The sequence below is a fragment of the Triticum aestivum genome, chromosome 2D (genome assembly GCF_018294505.1).
Source record: "Triticum aestivum cultivar Chinese Spring chromosome 2D, IWGSC CS RefSeq v2.1, whole genome shotgun sequence".
NCBI classification, from domain to species: Eukaryota; Viridiplantae; Streptophyta; class Magnoliopsida; order Poales; family Poaceae; genus Triticum; species Triticum aestivum.
The window spans coordinates 392,672,423-392,694,954 of NC_057799.1; the positions used below are offsets into that span (position 1 = coordinate 392,672,423).

Sequence of the window (22,532 nt, forward strand, 5' to 3'; positions counted from 1 at the left end):
ACGAACGCACACAAATTGATAGGTGGCCCAGGAAAATGTCGTGCGCCTTTCTGTCTTCAGACCCAACCATATTTTTTAGACGAAAAATGAGCCCCGATCGCCCCTTTTCCAGTTCATAGGAACGAAGTAAAAATGATCGGCATACAGAATCTGGGCAGCTAAGCTTCCACTGTCTGGAAAGCAACCTCCACATTGATCATTACATTGTGTCACTGGGGTCTGGGGCGACCACTTAGCTGCTTCCAACGATTACATCATTGAGTAGTCATGACACGATATCTCTTGAGTCATCACCAATGGATAGAAGAGAATTTCCGTTGGTCTTGATTTTCTATATGTTTATTATATTTGACAGTACTACTCGTAGTAAACAACGAGGAAGATGCAAGAAAATGGGGTGATATATAACCGAGTTTCTTTGTTCAGATGAACTCTAATTACACTTACGCCACTCATGAACAATTAATAACTCATACTAGTATAATTTACCACAAGATCGTGATTCATGACAGGACACATCTCCTGGCTTAGTGACAAGTGGGTAAATACAAAAGAATCTCCACGGACCTTGACTTTCTATATATTTTACAGAAACAAAAGGAGTAGCTAGGAACGATGATGATGCAAAACAATGGAGTGATATATGCTGAATTCCTCTATATCCGATGGACTCTAGTTACACCCATCATGAACGCTTAATCAACTCATGTCCGTCTAGTATAACTTAATTTACTCGGCATTTGCATCACAGGGATGCCTCGGGCGATTGTGCATGCTGTACGTGTGCTGTGTGCATGTACGCATCACTCTGCTGCCTTGGCCTAGCGGCGCCGATGCGCGGCGGAGACGGCCGTCTTCTCGACGACGAAGAGCCTCTTGAAGATCCTCATGAGCAGCACCCAGCTGCCGCTCCGGCGGTAGTACTGCCCCGTCCCGCCGGCCCTCGACGACGCCCGCAGCATCGGTGCGCACCCGCGCCCGCGCTCCCCCGCCTCCGACTCCGTGTCCGACAGCTCGTCCAGCCCGCACGCCGCCGCCGTCTTCTTCGGGCAAGAACCGGCGCGCCGCAGCGCCTCCAGCTCCTCGTTGAAGTTCTCCCACAGCATGTCCATCTTGTCCTCGCCGTCCGCGCTGGCAGCGCGCACGACCGCCCCTTCATCCGCTTCTCCTCCCCTCTCCCCCTTGGACCGTCGTCCGGCGGCCGAGTCCGACGACGCGGGCTGTTGCTCTTCCATGCCGTCGACGGCTCGGCGGCTCACCACGGCCACCACCGGTGTAACGGCGACGCCGTCGCCGGGAAACCAGAGCGGCGAGGAGGCGAAGTGGGGGAAGGGGAGAAGGCGGTGGTGGTGATGTAGGAACAGTGGCTCCGCATGCTCTGCCGCGGCGGCCGTTGTAGGGAAGGTGAAGTCGTCCATCACTGGCCGCGGTCTCTCTATAGATAATCAGCACCTACCTCGCTGTTGCTGCTCGTCTGCCTGGCTGTTGGGACAAGGATATGAAGCGAATCCGGTTGGCTCGTGCCACTGCTAGCTCTCTGCCGGTGGTACTTGCTACGAGTGCTCCAGAGCTGGAGTACTATTTTACTAGTCGCCAGGTCAATATATACATACTTGCGACCGAGCGAATTCTGTTGTATCGTGAATTTGGAGGCATAAACAGGACATGCGCTCGTGTTATGGACGTTACAGCATCTACACCCGGTGTCAGAAAACCGTGATCCAGCCACCCCTCTGGTACCGACGTTACGCTTTCAGACTGACCGACACTCCTCATGTTCAGAGGTGAATATGAGGAGGCTGACCCACCCCAACCCCACATATGTTGTAGTCTGACCCACCTTGATCCCACATATGTTGCAGTCTGACCCACCTTGACCTCACATATGTTCGTTCATATCCGCATCTCTGAGCAAGCTCTAGCTACCTCACTTCACTCTGCTCCTAAACTCCTGGCCAGTGATCTCCAGTCTTCTCCTGCATGACGGGCAATGTATCAGACTCTAAGATTTTTCGATACATCAACTGGGACCTTTGTCCCATGTAGGGACGAGGAGGAGATGACTGTCCGTGTGGCTCTCCGCCGCTCCTGAGAGGGCTGTGTCAGGCCGCAATCCGAGTTGATCCGGTGGGAATCCATTGCGCCCACACAAATGACGCTTGGATCCGCGGTGGCTCGAGGCACGTGATCGCGGCCTCGCCGGGTGTAAAGACCATCGACTGGCGGCGCAACCCCAGTGTGGCACCTCCTCCCCGCGACGTCGGGCTCCGATTCAAAGGTCAACGTCGGCATGCCTTACGGCCTAGCCAATGCGAAGGACCGGCGTGCCCGTCATGCGAGGTAGAGGGCGTGGGAAGCCACAGAGCCGGAGTCACACACCGCCATGGATAGGAAAGAGGAAGCCCTCCGAGCCTGCATCATCGAGAAGCAACAAAGGAGGACGGCGCGCGCCCTCGAAAGGGAGCAAAGTCGGGCGATCCGTGCCATGGCCGGACTACTCCCAAAAAGGAGAAGGAGGAAGCCAGCGACAGATTGGAGAGCTCTGTTGGTGAGAAGATCCGGTTGGATCCATACTGTGTCTTCGACTGCTACTTTCGCGACAACGACGACAAGGGCAAGGGCAACTGTGAGTAAACATTTCACATAGCTCTAGTTTGTACAACATGCCAATTTCCGATTGTCCGATGACATGTATGATGAAGTAGGAGCATGCCAATTTTTGGTAGCCCGATGACATGCATGATGAAGTAGCCATATGCTATGTGTGGAATTGAGATGTAGTACGTGGAGTTTAGTTTGCATTGCATGATATTGTATGGATTTGAGAATTTGCTAATCAGGTACTCGGTAATCCACATGGACATTTCAGAGGTCATCGGTCACTGTCCACGGAGGTGGGTCCGTGGGCGTTTATGAAGGAAATATGCCCTAGAGGCAATAATAAAGTTGTTATTTTATATTTTCTTATTCATGATAAATGTTTATTATTCATGCTATAATTGTATTGATCGGAAACCTAAATACATGTGTGAATACATAGACAAACACTATGTCCCTAGTGAGCCTCTACTTGACTAGCTCGTTGATCAAAGATGATTAAGGTTTCCTAACCATGGACATGAGTTGTCATTTGATAACGGGATCACATTGTTAGGAGAATGATGTGATGGACAAGACCCATCCGTTAGCTTAACATTATGATCGCTTAGTTTTATTGCTATTGCTTTCTTCATGTCAAATACATATTCCTTCGACTATGAGATTATGCAACTCCCGGATACCAGAGGAATGCCTTGTGTGCTATCAAACGTCACAACGTAACTGGGTGATTATAAAGATGCTCTACAGGTATTTCCGAAGGTGTTTGTTGAGTTGGCATAGATCGAGATTAGGATTTGTCACTCCGAGTATCGAAGAGGTATCTCTGGGCCTTCTCGGTAATACACATCATAAGCTTGCAAGCAAACGACTAAGGAGTTAGTCACGAGGTGATGTATTAAGGAATGAGTAAAGAGACTTGCCGGTAACGATATTGCACTAGGTATGAAGATACCGACGATCGAATCTCGGGCAAGTAACGTACCGATAGACAAAAGGAATTACGTATGTTGTCATAACGGTTCGACCGATAAAGATCTTCGTAGAATATGTTGGAGCCAATATGGGCATCCAGGTTCCGCTATTGATTATTGACCGGAGAGGTGTCTCGGTCGTGTCTACATAGTTCTCGAACTCGCAGGGTCCGCACACTTAACGTTCGATGACGATATTGTATTATATCATTTATATGAGTTATCTGATTTGGTAACCGAATGTTGTTCGGAGTCCCGGATGAGATCACGGACATGACGAGGAGTCTTGAAATGGTCGAGAGGTAAAGATTGATATATAGGACGATGGTATTCGGACACCGGAAGTGTTCCGTGGGGTACCGGGTACATATCGGGTCACCGGAAGGGGTTCCGGGCACCCCTGGCAAAATTTATGGGCCTAATGGGCCAAGAAGGGAAACGCACCAGCCACCAGGGGCTGGTGCGCCCCCGTATGGGCCGAACCAAAGGGAGAAGGAAAAGGGGGAAGAGAAAGGAAAGGGGGGATTCGGCCTCCCCTTCCCTTTCTCCCCCTTCTCTTTCCTTCCCTCTCCGGATAAGGAAAGGGGGGCGGCCGGCCTAGGACGAACCCAAGTAGGATTTGGTCCTACTTGGGGTGCCTCCTGGCCTCTCCCCTCTCCCTCCCACCTATATATATGTGGGGGGCGCCCCCTAGCACACACCAGACAATAGTTTTAGCCGTGTGCGGCGCCCCCCTCCATAGTTTACACCCCAGGTTATATCTTTGTAGTGCTTAGGCGAAGCCCTGCGAGGATCACTTCACCATCACCGTCACCACGCCGTCGTGCTGACGGAACTCATCCACTACCTCGACGTCTTGCTGGATCAAGAAGGCGAGGGACGTCACCAAGCTGAACGTGTGCAGAACTCGGAGGTGCCGTACGTTCGGTACTTGATCGGTCGGAGCTAGAAGAAGTTCGACTATATCAACCACATTGTCAAACGCTTCCGCTTATGGTCTACGAGGGTACGTAGACACACTCTCCCCCTCGTTGCTATGCATCTCCATGAATAGATCATTGCGTGTGCGTAGAATTTTTTTGTTTTCCATGCAACGATTCCCAACAGTTTAGGGGGTAGAATTAGCTAGGTCCGGCTGTAGATGCTCAAGGGCATCTCCAATAGAAGCCCTATTATCAAATTATAGGGCATCAAAAGTGGTCGGAGTAAAAAAATTGGGCACCTAAATATGTTCTTTTTGGCAAAAATATGGCATCTCCAACAATAACACTAAAATAGGGCACCAAATAGGGCACTACTACTTCAACAGCTGCCCTAAAATAGATCAGTAGCACGACAGCCGTATCACAATTTGTTGCCCATATTTTATATAACACATAAACAAAATATGGCTACAATTTAAGCTTCCCAAGATCACCACATACATCAAACAACAACATATTCAACCCGGTCAGTGATCGCCGATCGGTCACAAAAGCGTGACCCATTCGGGCTCCTCATACCGTACCTATACGTCTGGGCTGACCGGCTCCCCTCATATCCGGCTCATATATAGCTGGGGTGGGTATGAGAAGGCCCGATCGCGTCCGGGCGCGTCCGCTACGTCGGAATGACGGGCAGGATCCACATGAACACACGTGTAAACACAGACAGTGATCCGGTGAGGATGCATTCACATTAATGCCGCCCGAAATGCAAATCTGGCTATTTAAGACGGACGTCGGCACCCCAACCCTAGTCGGGCTCATTTCCACCCTCTCCCTCTCTTCTGCGCGCCACCATCCAATCCGCCCGAACTTGCCATCCGCCAGTAGCCAGGCCCGACAACGAATGAGCACGTATGCAATGCTCACTTTGAAGTAGCAATTGGAGCTCATGGAGGAGATCAGGCCAGGCGTGTTTCTCGGATTGCAGGAACAGAAGCAGGCGCTAGACACGTACATGGAAAATGTGGAGCCGGAGGAGGAGGAAGAAGAGTAAGGCGAGGCGGATCCGACGCCTTCGGCTACCGGATTTGGCATGGGCAACGCCCTCGCGGAGTTTGTGATGGCCCAAGTGGAGGAGTCGGTGGAGCACCAGGCCATCCCCGGCTTCATCCGATCAGAGGCAAAGGTGGAGGCCAAACGCCGCTTCCTTTGCCAGGCGAAGGCAGGGCGACACACTCTTTGCCGACATGGAATCCGACGACGAGCCGGAGCTGCGGACGGCGGCCAATGACTAGGTGGCTGGTCCTTCCGGTGCTGCCGGCATGGAGGGCATCTACCTCTTCGACGACGACTAGTTTTTATTTTACATGGTGTAGTACGAATTTGAAGTATGAAATCTGAGGTTTATGATTATACCGGACGCAAAATCAGGTGTGATCGACCCAATTCGTGGACGACACATCCGGACCAGCGTTCGCGACGATGAGGGATGATATCTATCACATGCGGCTGCAGGTTCCGAAAGTTCGTCGCCGAGTTGGAGAGCAAGCGTGTTGCCGCCGTGGCATATGTGTGCCATGCGTACACGCGTAAACGGCCAGCGCACGTGAGCGTTCCCGAGCAGGGGTAGATCGGGGCGCGGATCTACCCACACAACCGCAAGGTTCGACCGTACGTGCTGCACTGTGGCGGCCGTTGGAAACGTACAACCTAGGCCTGAGGCAGCACGTACGTACTCTACGTACCAGAGCTAGGTCAGCATGCGAGTGTTTTGTCCTCGCAAAGAAAAAAGCATGCGAGTGCTTTGTGTTGGAGCGCCTGAATTAAGGGCCGCTTGCCAGGACCATCGGCCGGATGCGGATCCGATCAACGAAGTAGGTGGGCTGTACCGGCTCGACCGGCTGGGAGCGCGGTTTAGGCCGTAGTGCCGACGGCGACCTTGGTCGGCCGTGCGGGCGGGGGGCGCCACTGGTATGATAGCGTCAGCCCAAGACAAGGCACGCGTTTGCTTGCTCGGGGGCGGAGACGAGGATGGGTGGACGGCGACGGTGACGGCGATGGCGTCGCCGCACCAACCGGGCGAATGCGAGCTCCGTGTCGGCGGCCCAGGCTGGCTGTTCTCGTCGATTTTGGGTGTTGGCTTGGACTGATTCGTGGCGTGAATGAATACTGATTGGGCACTTTTTTTTTGAAGGGAAAAGCCTCATGGCATTTTATTCATCTCGTGGCAAGGTTACATCATGGAGAACATCACAATCTGCCGATGTGGGTGTCCGTCCGAGTTCTCTTTACTTCTGTCCATCACTGTTTTTTCTTTTTTTAATATAAGGTGGTGGCGCATTGATACCAAGCACAAGTTACATCTGTCCGGATAGAGGGTAGGGTGTGTTTTTTTCAACCATATGACCTTGTAATCTGTCCAGGTAGCTAGGTGGTGTGCCCTTGGATCGGCCACCGCACCAAAACGCTTTCCATCTCTCCTCTCCTCTCCCAGCGTCGCGGGGGGGGGTGGCGGCGCTCCCTCCTCTGTCGTCGGCACGAGCTTCTGCTTCAAGTAGGTGTAGTCAGGCTTGCCCTGGGATGTGCATGAGTAAAGATGAAAATAGAGCGGAAACAGGCGAAGCTGAGTGTTACCATATTTGTTTTCATATATTTTTGTAGAAGTGGAAACGAATATAGAAATCCGGTAAATGAATATGGAAACAGAAACTACCGAAAACAGACACGGAACAATTACAAAACAGACATGAAAAAAGAAGTGGGCGTTCATCGAAACTTAGAAACCCCTTGAATCATAGAGAAATATACATAAAAATAAATAAATTTAATGAATTGTTAACATGTCTACAAAATAATATCATTATGTTAGCAACTTAGTATAGTATTGTAGTAGCACTGGACAATTCGTATCGGGTTCTCAAGCTGAGTACATGTATGATAATAGAAGCTGGGCCTCAAATGGGAACGAGATCCTATGACGTATAAACAAGCTACTGCAGAGGGACGTAGTTGCATGTCGTCCGTTGCTTGCGAATCCAACGACAGCAGCTAAACTGCGTGGAAACACAGGGCAGGAGTCGGCCCAAAAGCATGTTACAGCCCATTCCTCCGGCGCTCCAACAAAATTGAGTAGAACTGTTGCCAAGAACTAGACAGGGAAAGCTTGATCAAGTTCAAATCAAAACTAATGACGTCAGGTTGATCAATCCAAATTTACATCAAAGAAAATTGGAAGATGGCAAGACGGAGGCAGATACTTGCATACAAGACCTTTTTCTGAAAAAGGAATGTATCTATTATAAAAATTCACCGAAAGTACAAAGCATATCAAACATAATAAAAATTGGGAAAACTATATTTTTTTTCCATAAAATCTTTCAAAAGTACTCCCTTCATTCCACAGTGTAGTGCCTATAGATTTGTCTGAAAGTCAAACTTTGCCAATTTTGACCAAGTGTATAGAAAAAACTATCTACCGCTACAATACGAAACATGTACATTCTGAAAATATACATCATGATGTATCCAATGGTGTGCATTTGGTATTCTAGATGTACCTATTTTTTTCTATAAACATGATCAAGGTTTGTAATGTTTGACTTTTGAAATAATATATAGGTACTATGTTATGGAACAGAGGGAGTATAGAATTGGTCCCTCAATTTAACAATCAGCAAAATTTAGTCCCTCAGCTTCTCAAACCGGCTTTGTGTGGGACCCACCTGCTAGCGGTTGAAAAAGACAAATAAGAGGAACAATAAAAAATATTATTGCGGGTGTGGGGATTGGACTGACGTTGCACCCACACCGATATTTACTTACCGAATCTTCTCTGCCCATTTTATACATTGTACGTTCTTATTTATTTCTCTTGCTCTCTCAACTTTTGGTCAAAACCCGGGGGACATATCAAGGTTTGGTCAAAAACCGTGTCCATGTCACACAAAAACCATCAAAAATGGTATCCGCTTTGAGAAGTTGAGGAACCATGATTTTCTGGTTTTGGAGTTGAGGAACATTTCTATACTTTTGAGAGAATTGTGGACAAAAATAAGTTTCAACCTAAAAATTACATCAAAATAACAAGACCACCGAAAGACTTACGTACAAGACAGACTAGTAGAGTGACCAAAGGAAAGCTTGATTAAATTCAAAACAAATCTGATGATGTGTTGCTGGTTATTCGATCAATTACAGTAAATGATTATAATCAGTTGAACGGCCAAAATTTGGACCGGTTGACCGGCGCCTAGTATGTGCAAAGTTTCATCAGCTAATTTGATTATTTGGATGCTGGACAAAAAAGACAAATATCAGTCCCAAAAGCAAAAAGAAAAAAAGAAAAAAAGAAGAAGAGAAGGCCCTTTTCTCCCTCGCTAGGATCAGACTCGGGTTGCATCGTATTTCTGGGCCGATGGCTTCACTATGTTCCACGGCTGTATCATGCTTTTGGGCCGACTTCTGCCCTGTGTTTCCATGCAGTCCAGCTGCTATCGTCGGATTGCCTCAAAAAAAAAAAAAGCTGCTATCGTCGGATTCTCAAGCACGGACGACATGCAACTACGTCCCTCTGTAGTAGCTTGTTTATACGTCAGAGGATCTCATTCCCTCAAATGATCCATTCTACTTATTCTGTTATTGTATGTTGCTTGATGGTTGAGCTACAAAGCAGTCATAGGTTTATAGTCAAAACAGAAATTCCATATTCACGGAAAGGGAAGTTCTGTTTCTACGCATGGTCCACCGGAAAACACCATTCCGTTTTTGTTTTCATATTTCCTCTCCGTTTTTATTAAAGTTTCCACTCCATTTTCAACCCTACTCGTGGGTGGTGCTCGGGCTCTCCTCGCGGGTATGGTGGTCGTGATACCAATGCGTCGGTGCGCGGATCAGTGCCGGTGACCACGGACATGGCGTGCTGTGAGCTCGCCTGGCCATGGGTTCGGGGGTGGCTCGGCGGCGGCCGTCGGCAGTCTCGATGTGTATTGCAATGGTTGTCAGATGTGATACACGATTACAAGTATGGCTAACTTGGAGAGGGGTTACTGCGATGGTGGTGATGATGGCGGCTATGGAGATGAGATGAAAAACGACAATGGCTATGGTTGGAAGATGGTTTCTGTGGTGTTCTGGACGTTCTCCGTATTCTCCGGTTGTGATTCTGGTACTGGCCCTTTTATAGATGCTGGAGTGTTGGACCTCCTGGAGCCGTTGGAAATAAAGAGGATCGACAAAGAAATAAGAATGTGGACGGTTTGGAGTGTTGGACCTCCTGGACGGTTTGGAAACAATGGACGTTCTCCTCCAGGTCAGGCTCTGATTCCCCGGTGATGCTCATTTGGTGGACGTTATGCAAACAATGGAATGCAAGGGTGTCGGCGTCCTGGGAACGGGGGTCCCCAGACTTGCCTGCCCGCGGTCCACGGCGTGGCTCCACCAGCGGCCCTGTACGACCCATCTTCATCAGCGAACACTCAAGACCCCCGCGAGGGGTCAAGCCTCGCGAGGCGGACGATGCAAGACCTCGTCGGGGGCGGCCTCACTAGGCTGGCTCGCGAGGGGCGGAGAGATCAAGGCAAGGGGCACCTCGCGAGGTCCCTGTGATGCAAGCCATGACGACCGAGGCCAGGCGGGCGCCAGCGCGCGCAGCGTACTCGTCTCCTCTTTGGTGCTAAAGAAGCAAGCGCAGGCGCGGAGTCCCGAGGCATCGGGCAAAGGTTTCCATATCGGTGCAACAAGACCAAGACCAGGAGGACGACAGTCAAGTGGAGCCCAGGACGGCGTCACCATCAGAGCCTTTGGCAGGCGAAGACCACCTTTAGTCAGGATAACTTGTACTGGTTGTCTCCCTTCAAATTTGGCCGTTGTTGGATCCCTTCCCGCCTACATTTGGGAAGAGGACCAGGGCCTCTATAAATAGGACTGGCCACCATAGTAGGAGGCAACTGATCCGAGATCAGATCCATTTTCCATCCTCACACACACAAGCTCACCAAGCTCAAGAACACCTCTCCTCAGGAGGCTGTTCTCCCTTTGTACTTGTTCATCCTCAGCCCAAGAGGCAATCCACCACACCACACTGGAGTAGGGTATTACACCACATCGGTGGCCCGAACCAGTATAAATTATGTGTCCTTTAATCTGCGAGTTTGACGTGCTGTGATTTGAGATCGCGGTGAGTGTGTGAGCTAGGGGGGGGGGAGATCTTCGTGCGCACCCCGGTGTTCGAACCTTGAGGGTTTTGCCGGAACCCGAAATCCGACATTTGGCGCGCCAGGTAGGGGTGCGCTGAAGCTTTCCCTCCGTCGATCCACGCTCCACCACCACCGCACCTTGCTCCCATGGCCGGCGTTGCTCCTCCGGCCGAGACGACGGACGCCCACGACGACGCCAGGGGGCTCGGAGTCTTTGCCCCCGCCTTGCGACGGGTACAGTGGCCACCCGAGTTCAAGCCAGAGATGCCGCCGCGTTACGACGGCGCGGCAGACCCGTCGGCCTTCCTGCTGGCATATGAAGAGGCCGTCCTGAAGGCTGGGGGCGACGACAAGGTCATGGCCAACTGGCTTCCCATGGCCCTCGTTGGTGCACCATGCGCCTGGCTGCTCACCCTCCCAGGATCCTCAGTGGCATCTTGGGAGGAGCTACGCGGCCTCCTCGTCGCGCGCTTCGCAGCACCGGCGCCTCCCGCCGTCGCAGCCCTCCTCGGCGGCTCGCAAGCACCGCCCTCGGACCGTCACACCAAGCAGTTCTTTCGCCAGATCGGCGCTGCTTCCGTGCAGCAAGGAGCTCCCCCGGATCGGGCGGCTCCCAGGGCCGACCTCACCTTCGTCTCGGGGGATCACCCCGTCACCACCGTCGACTCGGGCGTGCTTCCAATGCTTTGCACGCCCACCATCTGCAACGTAGCTATCACCAAGACCCTCATCAACGGCGGCGCCGGCCTCAACGTGCTCTCCGTGGAGGCTTTTAGCCTTCTTCACGTACCGCTCGAACGGCTCCGCCCCAGCAAGCCCTTCTCCGAGGTCGGCAGCGGCTCCGCCAGCCCCCTGGGGCAGATCCGCCTTCCTGTGACCTTCGGCACTCGCGACAACTACCGCACCGAGCTGATCGACTTAGACATCGCCCAAATTGGCCTCCCGTACAACGCCATCCTCGGGTACCCGGCTCTGGCTCAGTTTATGGCGGCGACCCATCCGGCCTACAACCTCATGAAGATGCCCGGGAGCAAGGACGTCCTCACCGTAGTCGGAGACATCAAGGAGGCTCTGGCGGCGCTCAAGCTTGCCCTCAAAACCGCAGCGCGACCGGCCGATGAGGCCACCCCTGGAGCTAAGGAGGCCGCGCCAGCAAAGAAGAAACAGTTGTTCACTCAAGATCGGGCCGAAACTAAGCGGGTGCCGGTCGAGGAAGATGGGTCCTCAGGAGCCACCTTCATCATAGGCGCCAACCTCGGCTCGGATCAAGAGGAGGCATTGGTGAGGTTCCTGCGCGCGAACAAGGATGTATTCGCCTGGGAACCCAAGCAGCTAGTAGGGGTCCTGTCGTGGAATTGTCACGGCAGATGTCCTTGGGCTAGGACTTAGTCGTGGAGCCATCGCAACTAGGAAGCTTGAAGGGGTTATGCGGGACAAGGAACACGAGGGTTTATACTGGTTCGGCTCCTTACGGTGAAGGTAAAAGCCTACGTCCAGTTCGAGGTGTTATTGATTAGGGTTACGATCGCCAGGGAGCTAAACAGCTATCCCGGCTCTCGGAGAGATTGTTGTCGCCCTTGAACCGCTGCCGGGTCCTCCCTTTATATAGGGAGGCTGACGCCCAGCAGCCCTTAGAGTCCCGGCCGGCTCATAAGAGCGTCCGGCTCGGACTCTAATCAATACTTGCCTTACACTACAAGTCTACTATAACAATGATTGTAACTACGGGCTTCAAGCCATATCCGGGTCTCAGCCCATCTCTGGCCCATTATCTTGAAACTTAGCTCCGGGCTTCTGGTAATGACCCTTAGAGTAACCCGGCCATCCTGGCGGGTGACTCCAAGGTCTATATCCTCAACATTAGGCCCCAGATTGACTTGAGCCGGCTCGGGTCAATCTTCAGCTCTGCAGACAGAAAAAAAAATCCCCGGCTTCTATTCATGTAAAGGTCATAACCCGGAGTGACGTCATCCTCTGGACTCCGGGTAATCCGCCGTGACGTCATCCTCCATTAAGTCCGTTTTTTACTCCGCTAGATCCGCAACGGATCTTTGCTTTTACTGTCTTTCCGAGAATCGAGGCGCCGTGAGGGGGAGATAACCACGCCGTGGCCTCCTTGAACCCCGCGCCTACTTATAACTCACCTTATAAATAGGCCGGCCCGGCACTCTCTTCTCACACTCTCCTTCTTCTTCCTTGCGTTGTCGTTCCTCTGCCCGAGCTTCTGCCGCCGCCGTCGCCGTCGCGCCCCTGATCTTCATCGACCCGGCTGCTGCATCACCCTGACCCGGACCAGATAACGCCGGCGACCTCCTCTCTTCCTCAACTCCGGTGAGTCTTCTCTGCCTTGCTAGAATAGATCTGCGGTAGGGTTCCTTCAGTTCTTCGTGTTCGTCACCATTGCCCACAAACTCGGTAGTTCTTGTTGCCACCGTAGTTGGTTGATCCTTAACCTCGCGTAGAACCACTGCGGTAGAGGTTTGAGACCCATTTCATCTGTAAGAAACCCTCTTTTTACTGCATAAGAACTGTGTTCAACCTCAACAACTTCTCCTGCCTCTGTTTTTTAGGTCTAGAAAACTTTCTCTGCTCCGACTACTTTGATCCAAAAAAGTTACTGTAATATGTGAAATCTGTTTACCACACTTAGTAAAAACTGCAGTCCTTGAATCTTGGCGGCTTATATTTCCGACTTAGAGAAAACACGCGCCGTAGAACTTTCCGGTTTAAAGAGAATCATGCTCTGTAGTATCTTCCGACTTAACCGCAGTAAGCCGTAGACGACCAACTTATCCTGAAAGCCCCAACGGCTCTAGATAACCCACCATATCAATACATACCATTAGTCCCCTTCATAAGCCGTCATTGTAACTTGAATGATAAACTCCGGCTTATAATTAACCCGGACACTTTTCTCTTCCTCGTAGACCACCAACCGTCACCATGCCTCCCAAGGCTCCCATCACTTGCAACTGGATGAAATCCAGCGTCACCGAAGAGACCCTGGCCAACTTCGTTAAGTCCGGATATCTGCCTAAGAAGGAAGTGATGTCCTACCGTGCCCCTGACCCGTCCGAAGAAAGGCCACAGCCGAGAGACGGGGAGGTAGTGATCTTTGCCGACCATATGAGCCGGGGCTTCGCACCGCCCGGCTCAAAATTCTTCCGGGACGTGCTCAACTCCTTTGATCTTCGGCCTCAGGATATAGGACCCAATTCCATATCCAACATCTGCAACTTCCAAGTTTTTTGTGAAGTATATCTTGGAGAAGAGCCGAGTCTGCTGCTCTTCAGAGAGCTGTTCTATTTGAACCGCCAAACCGAGTGCGCAAACGGTCCAAGTCTAGAGTTAGGCGGCATCTCCATCCAACGGCGCAGGGATTGTCTGTTCCCTTACGCAGAACCGCCAAGTCACCCCAAGGACTGGAACATGACTTGGTTCTACTGCCAAGACACGTCCCCGGCTGATGAGAGCCTGCTGCCCGGCTTTCGCCCAACGCGCCTGGAGCCAACTCATCCATTATCCGACAAGCTGACTGCCGCAGAACGCCAACCTCTGCTTCCAACGATCAACAAGATCAAAGCCCTGCTAGGCAATGGTCTGAACGGAATTGACCTGGTCCGGGTCTGGATCTCATGGCGGGTGATCCCATTGAGCCGCCGCCCCGGCTTAATGTGTGAGTACACCGGGCGAAAGGATGACCCGCAGAGGCACAGTCGCAATGATCTTCCAGAAGACGTTGCTGAAGAAGAGACCAAGGCTCTTTTAAACGAGAGCCTGGCAGACTGTGGAAGAACCGGGCTAGCCCCGTTCTGCAAGACCAATCCAGCCCCAGCGGTAAGCCGCTGACTTTAACCTTTCCATTTTGTTTTACCTGTCATCTTACTAAGAACTCATTACTGTATTTCTCAGGCTGATGATAAATTCTGGCGGGTCAAGTATGACCACGAGGCGGCCAAGAAGGCCAGGAAGGCGAAGAAAGCCGCCAAGAGAGCCGCCCCTCGCAAAAAGGGAAACAGACCCACTGCTTCGGAGCTGCTGCAATTAAGCGATAGCTCCGAGTCAGAGGTAACCCTTAAATCTTTTAAATTCTTGCAGTATATGTTGTCTGATGCTGTCCGCCTTATCAACACTTGCTTATTGACAGGATGACACCGGCGCCAGTAACCCGGTGGTCGAAGAGGTAATATCACTTTCCTCCGGCTCGGAGCCTTTACCACAGCTGAAAGTCCGAAGGGTAACCCAGAAAGTAAGCTTTTCCCATCCATTAGCTCACCGAGACCCTCAATTTCTTTTGAAGCAGCAGGTTCATGAGAGCCGGCGTCACACCCGGGCCCGCAAGGACACCGACCTCTCCACTGGGTTACCCGACGCAACGAGGAAACGCCGCACTGAGGTTTTTTCTCACCTGTACCCTTTTCATCCGTTGGCGGGTGTCATCCGTCAGCCACTCAACTCTTCTGACTCCAATTACCAGGAGACCTCCCCCTCCTCGGGTGACTCCATGCAGTCAAGTCTGCCGGCCTTCAAGACTGCCCCCGGGTAATAACAATCTCCTTAGATTATCTGTCTGTACTTACCCTTTGTATGCCTAACACTTCTGCCTTTTCAGTGCCCAGGCAAAGCTCACCAAAAGAGCAAAGAAGACCAGGTCAGCCGGAGTGCCTGACTTGCCTGAGCCGGAGACGATGGCTCAAGAGCCGCCAGTCGCCTCCGCCCCTGAAGCCACCATTCCCATGGATACGGCGCCTGAAGCCCCTGCCCCGACCACCAAGACAACGACCGAAGCATTAGCTAACCCGGAGGCCTCCGGCTCAGCCCCACCAGCTAACGACCCGGACGTGGTAATTACCCGGACGGAGTTTGTTGAGCCGGGGAGGCCGACCGCGCTGGCCAAATGCTCCGCGAGGGGGGAGTTGCTGCAACCCCACCGGGTGAATCTGGATCTCTCCAGCTACACCGACTTAAGTATTGGAGAACTCGTCTCAGGCTACATCAGCCAGGTTCACAAGAGCCGGGGCGCCGAGATCGCCATGGTCAACCAGATCCAACAAAAATCTGAGGTAACCTTCTGCTGTTCTCTTACTTTCCGCATAGTGATCCTTGCCATTCTAGCCCCCAAGTCTAGGACTTATACTTGAATATGTTGTAGACTTTAGATTCCGGCTTACTGAACTGAGCCGGCCGTACATAGATAGATACGTTCAATATGCATTAGCCCCCAAGTGCCAAGTGTCTTTGCTTGGAAAGCGCTTGGGACTTTATAGAATGACTGTTAATAACCCGGAAATATATGCAGGCTGTTGGCAAGAAATTAGAGTCGGACCTGGCGGATCTCAAGAGCCGGCTGAAGGCACAAGAGATGGAGACCCAGAAGGCAAATGCCAAGTTTGTCTCCAGCATCGCCGCTCAGGAGAAATTGAAGACTGAATTCGACGCTGGGCGGAAGGCCTGGGCTGAGGAGAAAGCTGCACTGGTGACCCGGGCAGAACAGGCGGAGAAGGCCCTCACTGAGAAGACCGCTGAGCTCTCCGGTCTAAAGCGCCAAGTGTCCCAAATGGTAGCTGCCATCTTCGGTAAGTTGCCTCACCGGCTTTCATTCAAGTTGGAATGTTTACATCTCTTAACTCATCCTTATCACCGGGTCATCTGATGTTGTTAAACAGGTTCCAGAAGCGCTAACTTGAACCAGAGCGTGGTCACCAAGTTAAAGGCCGTGTACACCCTGGTGGAACAGCTCTACACCGGGTCACAGCGGGCCTTAGCTGTGGTGGCCCTGTCAAATGAAGTGCCGACTCATCTGGCCGAAGTCCTGCGCCGGCTCGCAGTTCTGCCGCAGCGGATCCAGGAGCTACGACGAGCATCCGCGAGATCCGGAGCAATCGCCGCACTGAGCCGGGCCAAAGCCTTCTTTCCGGAGCTAGACCCGGCAGATATCGCCCTGGGTTACCCCAGCCTGAAAGAAGACGGCTCAGCGTTCGACCAGAAGGACTTCGCGGCTTGTGTGAAGGCTGTGCGCCCGGTGGCCACCATCATCGGGAACGACACCGATTTAACCAAGTATCAGCCGGGATACAACTCGGAGAATCAGAGGATTCCAACCCCTCGCTATGAAGCTATCAATCTGATTCCCCCGGCTCGCCAGCACACCTTCGCCCCGGAGATTAACCCGGCCGGGTTAATTGACGAAGAAGCTCAGTTCGAAGCTCTCAGCGGCATCAACTGGAAGTCGTCGACCTTCGAAGCCTTGGGATCAGCCGAAGCAGAAGATGAGCCGGGGACTTCAACTCAGCAGGCGTCATAAACCGGCTAGCGGCTCACCAAACAACGCCCCATCCTTGAAACTTTGAAAGATTTTTGTAATAGAGTAGGTGCAACAATTTATCTCTGCCGTGCCATCGTGCACGTAATGAATGCTGAAATCCTTTGAAGTCATTCTTTTGATGCTCCTCCGGGTCGTAATTATCCCTTTGTCCTTCTCAACCTTAAAAAGTGCCTTTAAATATCTGCATAGAAAGGCAAATTACAAGTCGCAAGGCGGCTTACCGCCCTGAGAATCAGGTGTTTGAGATGGATAACCCGGGATACGAACCAAAAAAGATTGGTCCTTAACTATACTCGAACATAGCTGTGATGACACACTTAACAGCCTGTAAGCATACTTCCGGGTTAAATAACCCGGGTAGCACGGTTGGTACCTTAACTCGAATTTATTTGTCTTGATGACATCCATGATGCTCAACTAACAAGATAAACCAAGATTAAGCCGGCAAGTGAAACCCGGCAGTACATACTTTGACATGATCAAAGCAAGTTTGTGGTAAAATATAAAAACTTAAGGGCTTCCGGTTCGAATACGACCAGAAACTCGGTCCAAAGGGGTTAAGCTAAGATTCGGATACGATCATATAGCCCCCAGTGGGTTTGGCGATGCCAATCAAGAGGGTATCGACAGCTATGTTCTCTTTGGTTCGAATACGACCCATGTTTGAACAGGAAGCCCCCAAGTGATTCTGAAAATTTGTTTAACGACGCTGATTCGAATACGATCCACGTCGGTTCTCAGAGGGGTTACACTATGATTCAAATATGACCAGAGGCAACTTCCCAATGAGCTCGGCACTTTGCCAATCAAATGGGTATCGACAGCTATGTTCTCTTTGGTTCGAATATGACCCATGTGTGAACAGGAAGCCCCCAAGCGACTTTACTGCTTACAGCTAGATTCGAAGATGATCATAAGCCGGATCTTCTGTAAGTCAGCATGTAACAACACACATTTTTGGAAGAGAGCAAAGGACAGAGGTCCTGCTTTATTGCTTTATCATAATATATACATGGCTGAGATAAATATGTACATCACAAGAATCGGAAGCTCAAGTGTAGTAAGGCCGAAGCTGAGCTATGTTCCACGGCCGACGGGTCTCCTCCTCAGATTTACGCGAGTCCTTATGCTCCCGGATATCAATGAGGTAATATGACCCGTTGTGCAAGTTCTTACTGACCACAAAGGGCCCTTCCCAAGGTGGGGATAACTTGTGTGCATCTGTTTGATCCTGGATGAGCCGGAGCACCAGGTCGCCCTCCTGGAAGACCCGGGATTTGACCCGGCGGCTATGATAATGGCGCAGGTCTTGTTGGTAAATCGCTGAATGGGCGGCTGCCACATCACGCTGTTCGTCCAGCAAGTCCAGAGCATCTTGGCGCGCCTGTTCATTATCCGTCTCAACATAAGCCGCCACACGAGGTGAATCATGACGGATGTCGCTGGGGAGAACTGCTTCTGCTCCATAAACCATGAAGAAAGGCGTGAAGCCTGTAGACCTGTTAGGAGTAGTGTTGATGCTCCATAAAACGGAGGGCAACTCCTCCACCCAACAACCTGGCGTCCGTTGCAAAGGGACCAAGAGTCGGGGTTTAATGCCCTTCAGAATCTCCTGGTTAGCTCTCTCAGCTTGACCATTGGATTGGGGGTGTGCCACTGAAGAGACATCAAGCCGGATATGCTCTCTTTGACAAAACTCCTCCATAGCGCCTTTGGACAGATTAGTGCCATTGTCTGTTATGATGCTGTGTGGAAAGCCGAAGCGGAAGATCACCTTTTTCATAAATTGAACCGCCGTGGCTGCATCACACTTGCTAACTGGCTCAGCTTCCACCCACTTCGTGAATTTGTCCACTGCCACCAAGAGGTGGGTCTTCTTATCCTTGGACCGTTTAAAAGGCCCGACCATATCAAGCCCCCAGACCGCAAAGGGCCAAGTGATCGGGATCATCCTCAATTCCTGAGCCGGCATATGAGCCCGTCGGGAGAACCTTTGGCAGCCATCACATTTACTGACCAAGTCCTCTGCATCAGCGTGAGCCGTCAGCCAATAAAAACCATGACGGAAAGCCTTGGCCACAAGAGATTTTGAACCGGCATGATGGCCACAATCCCCTTCATGGATCTCGCGCAAGATCTCTTGACCTTCCTCAGGGGAGATACAACGCTGGAATGCCCCTGAAACACTGCGATGATGCAACTCGCCATCGATAACAATCATTGACTTAGCCCGCCGGGTTATTTGCCTGGCCAGAATTTCATCCTCAGGCAACTCTCCGCGGGTTATATAAGCCAGATATGGCATTGTCCAGTCTGGTATGATATGAAGAGCCGCCACCAGTCGTGCCTCCGGGTCAGGGATAGCCAAGTCCTCCTCTGTAGGCAACTTAACCGAAGGGTTATATAGGACATCCAGGAAAGTGTTAGGCGGCACCGGCTTTCGCTGAGAGCCGAGCCGGCTTAAAGCATCAGCCGCCTCATTCTTCCTGCGGTCAATGTGCTCCACTTGATATCCCTGAAAGTGCCCGGCAATGGCATCAACCTCGCGGCGATAAGCCGCCATTAGAGGATCCTTAGAATCCCAGGTGCCTGATACTTGTTGAGCCACCAAGTCTGAGTCACCAAAACACCTCAGCCGGCTTAAGCTCATCTCCTTAGCCACCCGAAGACCGTGGAGCAAAGCCTCGTACTCAGCCGCATTATTAGTGCAAGGAAACATCAACCGTAGCACATAATGGAACTTGTCACCTTTAGGGGAAGCCAAGACCACACCAGCCCCTGAGCCCTCCAGCTGCCTGGACCCATCAAAGTGAATAGTCCAATAAGTGTTATCCGGCTTTTGCTCGGGTACTTGTGACTCTGTCCAATCATTGATGAAATCTATCAAGGCCTGAGACTTAACAGCAGTGCGTGGCACATATTTGAGGTCATGAGGTCCAAGTTCTATAGCCCACTTAGCAATTCTCCCTGTAGCCTCTCTGTTCTGGATAATATCACCGAGAGGGGCGGAACTGACCACAGTGATGGGATGACCTTGAAAGTAATGCTTAAGCTTCCGGCTCGCCATAAACACCCCATATACGAGCTTCTGCCAATGCGGATACCGCTGCTTGGACTCAATGAGCACCTCACTGACATAATAAACCGGCCGCTGAACCGGATGCTCCTTACCCGCCTCCTTGCGCTCCGCCACAATAGCCACGCTGACGGCTCGTGCGTTTGCCGCTACATACAGTAGCAAGGGCTCCTTATCAACCGGAGCAGCAAGGACGGGGGGCTCTGCCAGTTGCTTTTTCAAATCCTCGAAGGCGGTATTAGCTGCATCATTCCAGACAAAGTTATCAGTTTTCTTCATCAATTGATATAAGGGCATAGCCTTCTCACCCAAACGGCTTATAAACCGGCTTAACGCAGCGATGCGACCCGCCAAATGCTGAACGTCATTTATACATGCCGGCTTAGCTAGAGAAGTGATAGCTTTGATCTTCTCTGGGTTAGTCTCAATGCCCCTGTCAGAAACCAAGAAGCCCAATAGTTTGCCTGCAGGAACACCAAAAACACATCTGGCCGGGTTAAGCATCATCTTATAGACCCGGAGATTGTCGAAGGTTTCCCTTAAGTCATCTATCAGGGTTTCCTCCTTGATGGATTTTACCACAATGTCGTCCACGTAAGCGTGAACATTGCGCCCGATCTGCTTATGAAGGCAATTCTGCACACAACGCTGGTAAGTCGCCTGTGCACACTTGAGTCCAAAGGGCATAGACACATAGCAGAAGGCTCCAAAGGGAGTGATGAACGCCGTCTTCTCCTGGTCCTTAACTGCCATCTTAATCTGATGATACCCGGAATAAGCATCCAAGAAACTTAAGCGTGCACAACCTGCCGTGGCGTCAATGATTTGATCGATACGGGGGAGAGCAAAAGGATCAGCCGGACACGCCTTGTTCAAGTCCGTGTAGTCCACACACATCCGCCGGGTGCCGTTCTTTTTAAGTACAAGCACCGGGTTAGCCAACCACTCTGGGTGAAAAACCTCAACAATGAACCCGGCCGCCAAAAGCCGGGCCACTTCTTCACCAATAGCCTTCCGCCTCTCTTCGTTAAACCGTCGAAGGAACTGTCTGACCGGCTTAAATTTTGGATCCACATTGAGAGTGTGCTCAGCGAGTTCTCTAGGTACACCTGGCATGTCAGAAGGTTTCCATGCAAAGATGTCCCTATTCTCACGGATGAACTCGATGAGCGCGCCTTCCTATTTCGGGTCCAGATTTGCACTGATGCTGAACTGCTGAGACGAGTCACCTGGAACAAAATCAACAAGTTTAGTCTCATCGGCTAATTTAAACTTTATTGCTGGTTCATTCTCCGTGGTTGGCTTTTTCAGAGAGGTCATATCTGTTGGGTCAACATTGTCTTTATAAAATTTCAACTCTTCTGTGGCACAAACAGACTCTGCATAAGCCGCGTCACCTTCCTCACACTCCAGAGCCACTTTCCGGCTGCCGTGAACTGTAATGGTCCCATTGTGACCCGGCATCTTGAGCTGTAAGTACACATAACACGGCCGTGCCATGAACTTGGCGTAAGCCGGCCGTCCGAATATAGCATGGTATGGACTTCTTATCTTGACCACCTCAAAGGTCAACTTCTCCACCCTGTAGTTGTTTTCATCACCAAAAGCCACTTCCAATTCGATCTTGCCGACTGGATAAGCCGACTTACCGGGTACCACACCATGGAAGATAGTATTTGACTGGCTGAGGTTCTTATCAACTAGCCCCATACGACGGAAAGTCTCATAATAGAGGATGTTGATGCTGCTGCCTCCATCCATGAGTACCTTTGTGAACTTATAGCCTCCCACCTGAGGAGCCACTACTAAGGCCAGGTGGCCCGGGTTATCCACCCGGGGAGGGTGATCCTCCCTACTCCACACTATGGGCTGCTCCGACCACCGTAAGTGGCGTGGAACCGCCGGCTCAACAGCATTAACAGCCCTCTTGTGAAGCTTCTCGTCTCGTTTGCACAAACTAGTGGTGAACACGTGATACTGTCCACCGCTAAGTTGCTTCGGGTTGGTCTGATAGCCCCCCTGTTGCTGTTGATGACCCTGACCAGACTGTTGATTGAAGCCCCCTTGACCGTTCTGAGGACCGGAATTTGACCCGCCACCCGGGCCATGAAAGCCGCCAGCGCCGGAGCCGCCAGCGCCTGGGCCGCCGCCCGGGCCATTGTAGTTTTTAAAGGCCTTCATGATAGCACAATCCTTCCACAGATGAGTCGCTGGCTTCTCTCTAGAGCCGTGTCTCGGACAAGATTCATTCAACAGCTGCTCCAGAGAAGGTCCTGACCCGCCGCCTCGGGGAGGGGGCCTCCCCTTGCGTCGCTGGTTGTTGCCTTGGGTGTTGGCTACGAACTCCAGGCTGCCATCGGCCTTGCGCTTGCCTCCTCCTTGATTCCCCGGGTTAAACTGAGGGCCCTTGCCATTGCCGTTCTTCTTTCCCTTCCCTGT

The 22,532-nt window shown here is 51.5% G+C and overlaps 1 protein-coding gene across 1 annotated transcript; it reads right to left on the reverse strand.

Annotated features, from left to right (window-relative positions):
* Positions 1 to 544: 544 nt before the first annotated feature.
* LOC123053355 (uncharacterized) lies at positions 545 to 1,598 on the reverse strand. The gene has a single exon (XM_044476817.1). The coding sequence runs from the start codon at positions 1,416 to 1,418 to the stop codon at positions 822 to 824; it is 597 nt and encodes a 198-aa protein (XP_044332752.1). The 5' UTR covers positions 1,419 to 1,598; the 3' UTR covers positions 545 to 821.
* Positions 1,599 to 22,532: the final 20,934 nt, after the last annotated feature.

What these genes read in the sequence shown, in the direction of transcription:
- LOC123053355 (XM_044476817.1), bottom strand. Translation starts at nt 1,418, where the DNA reads ATGGACGACTTCACCTTCCCTACAACGGCCGCCGCGGCAGAGCATGCG.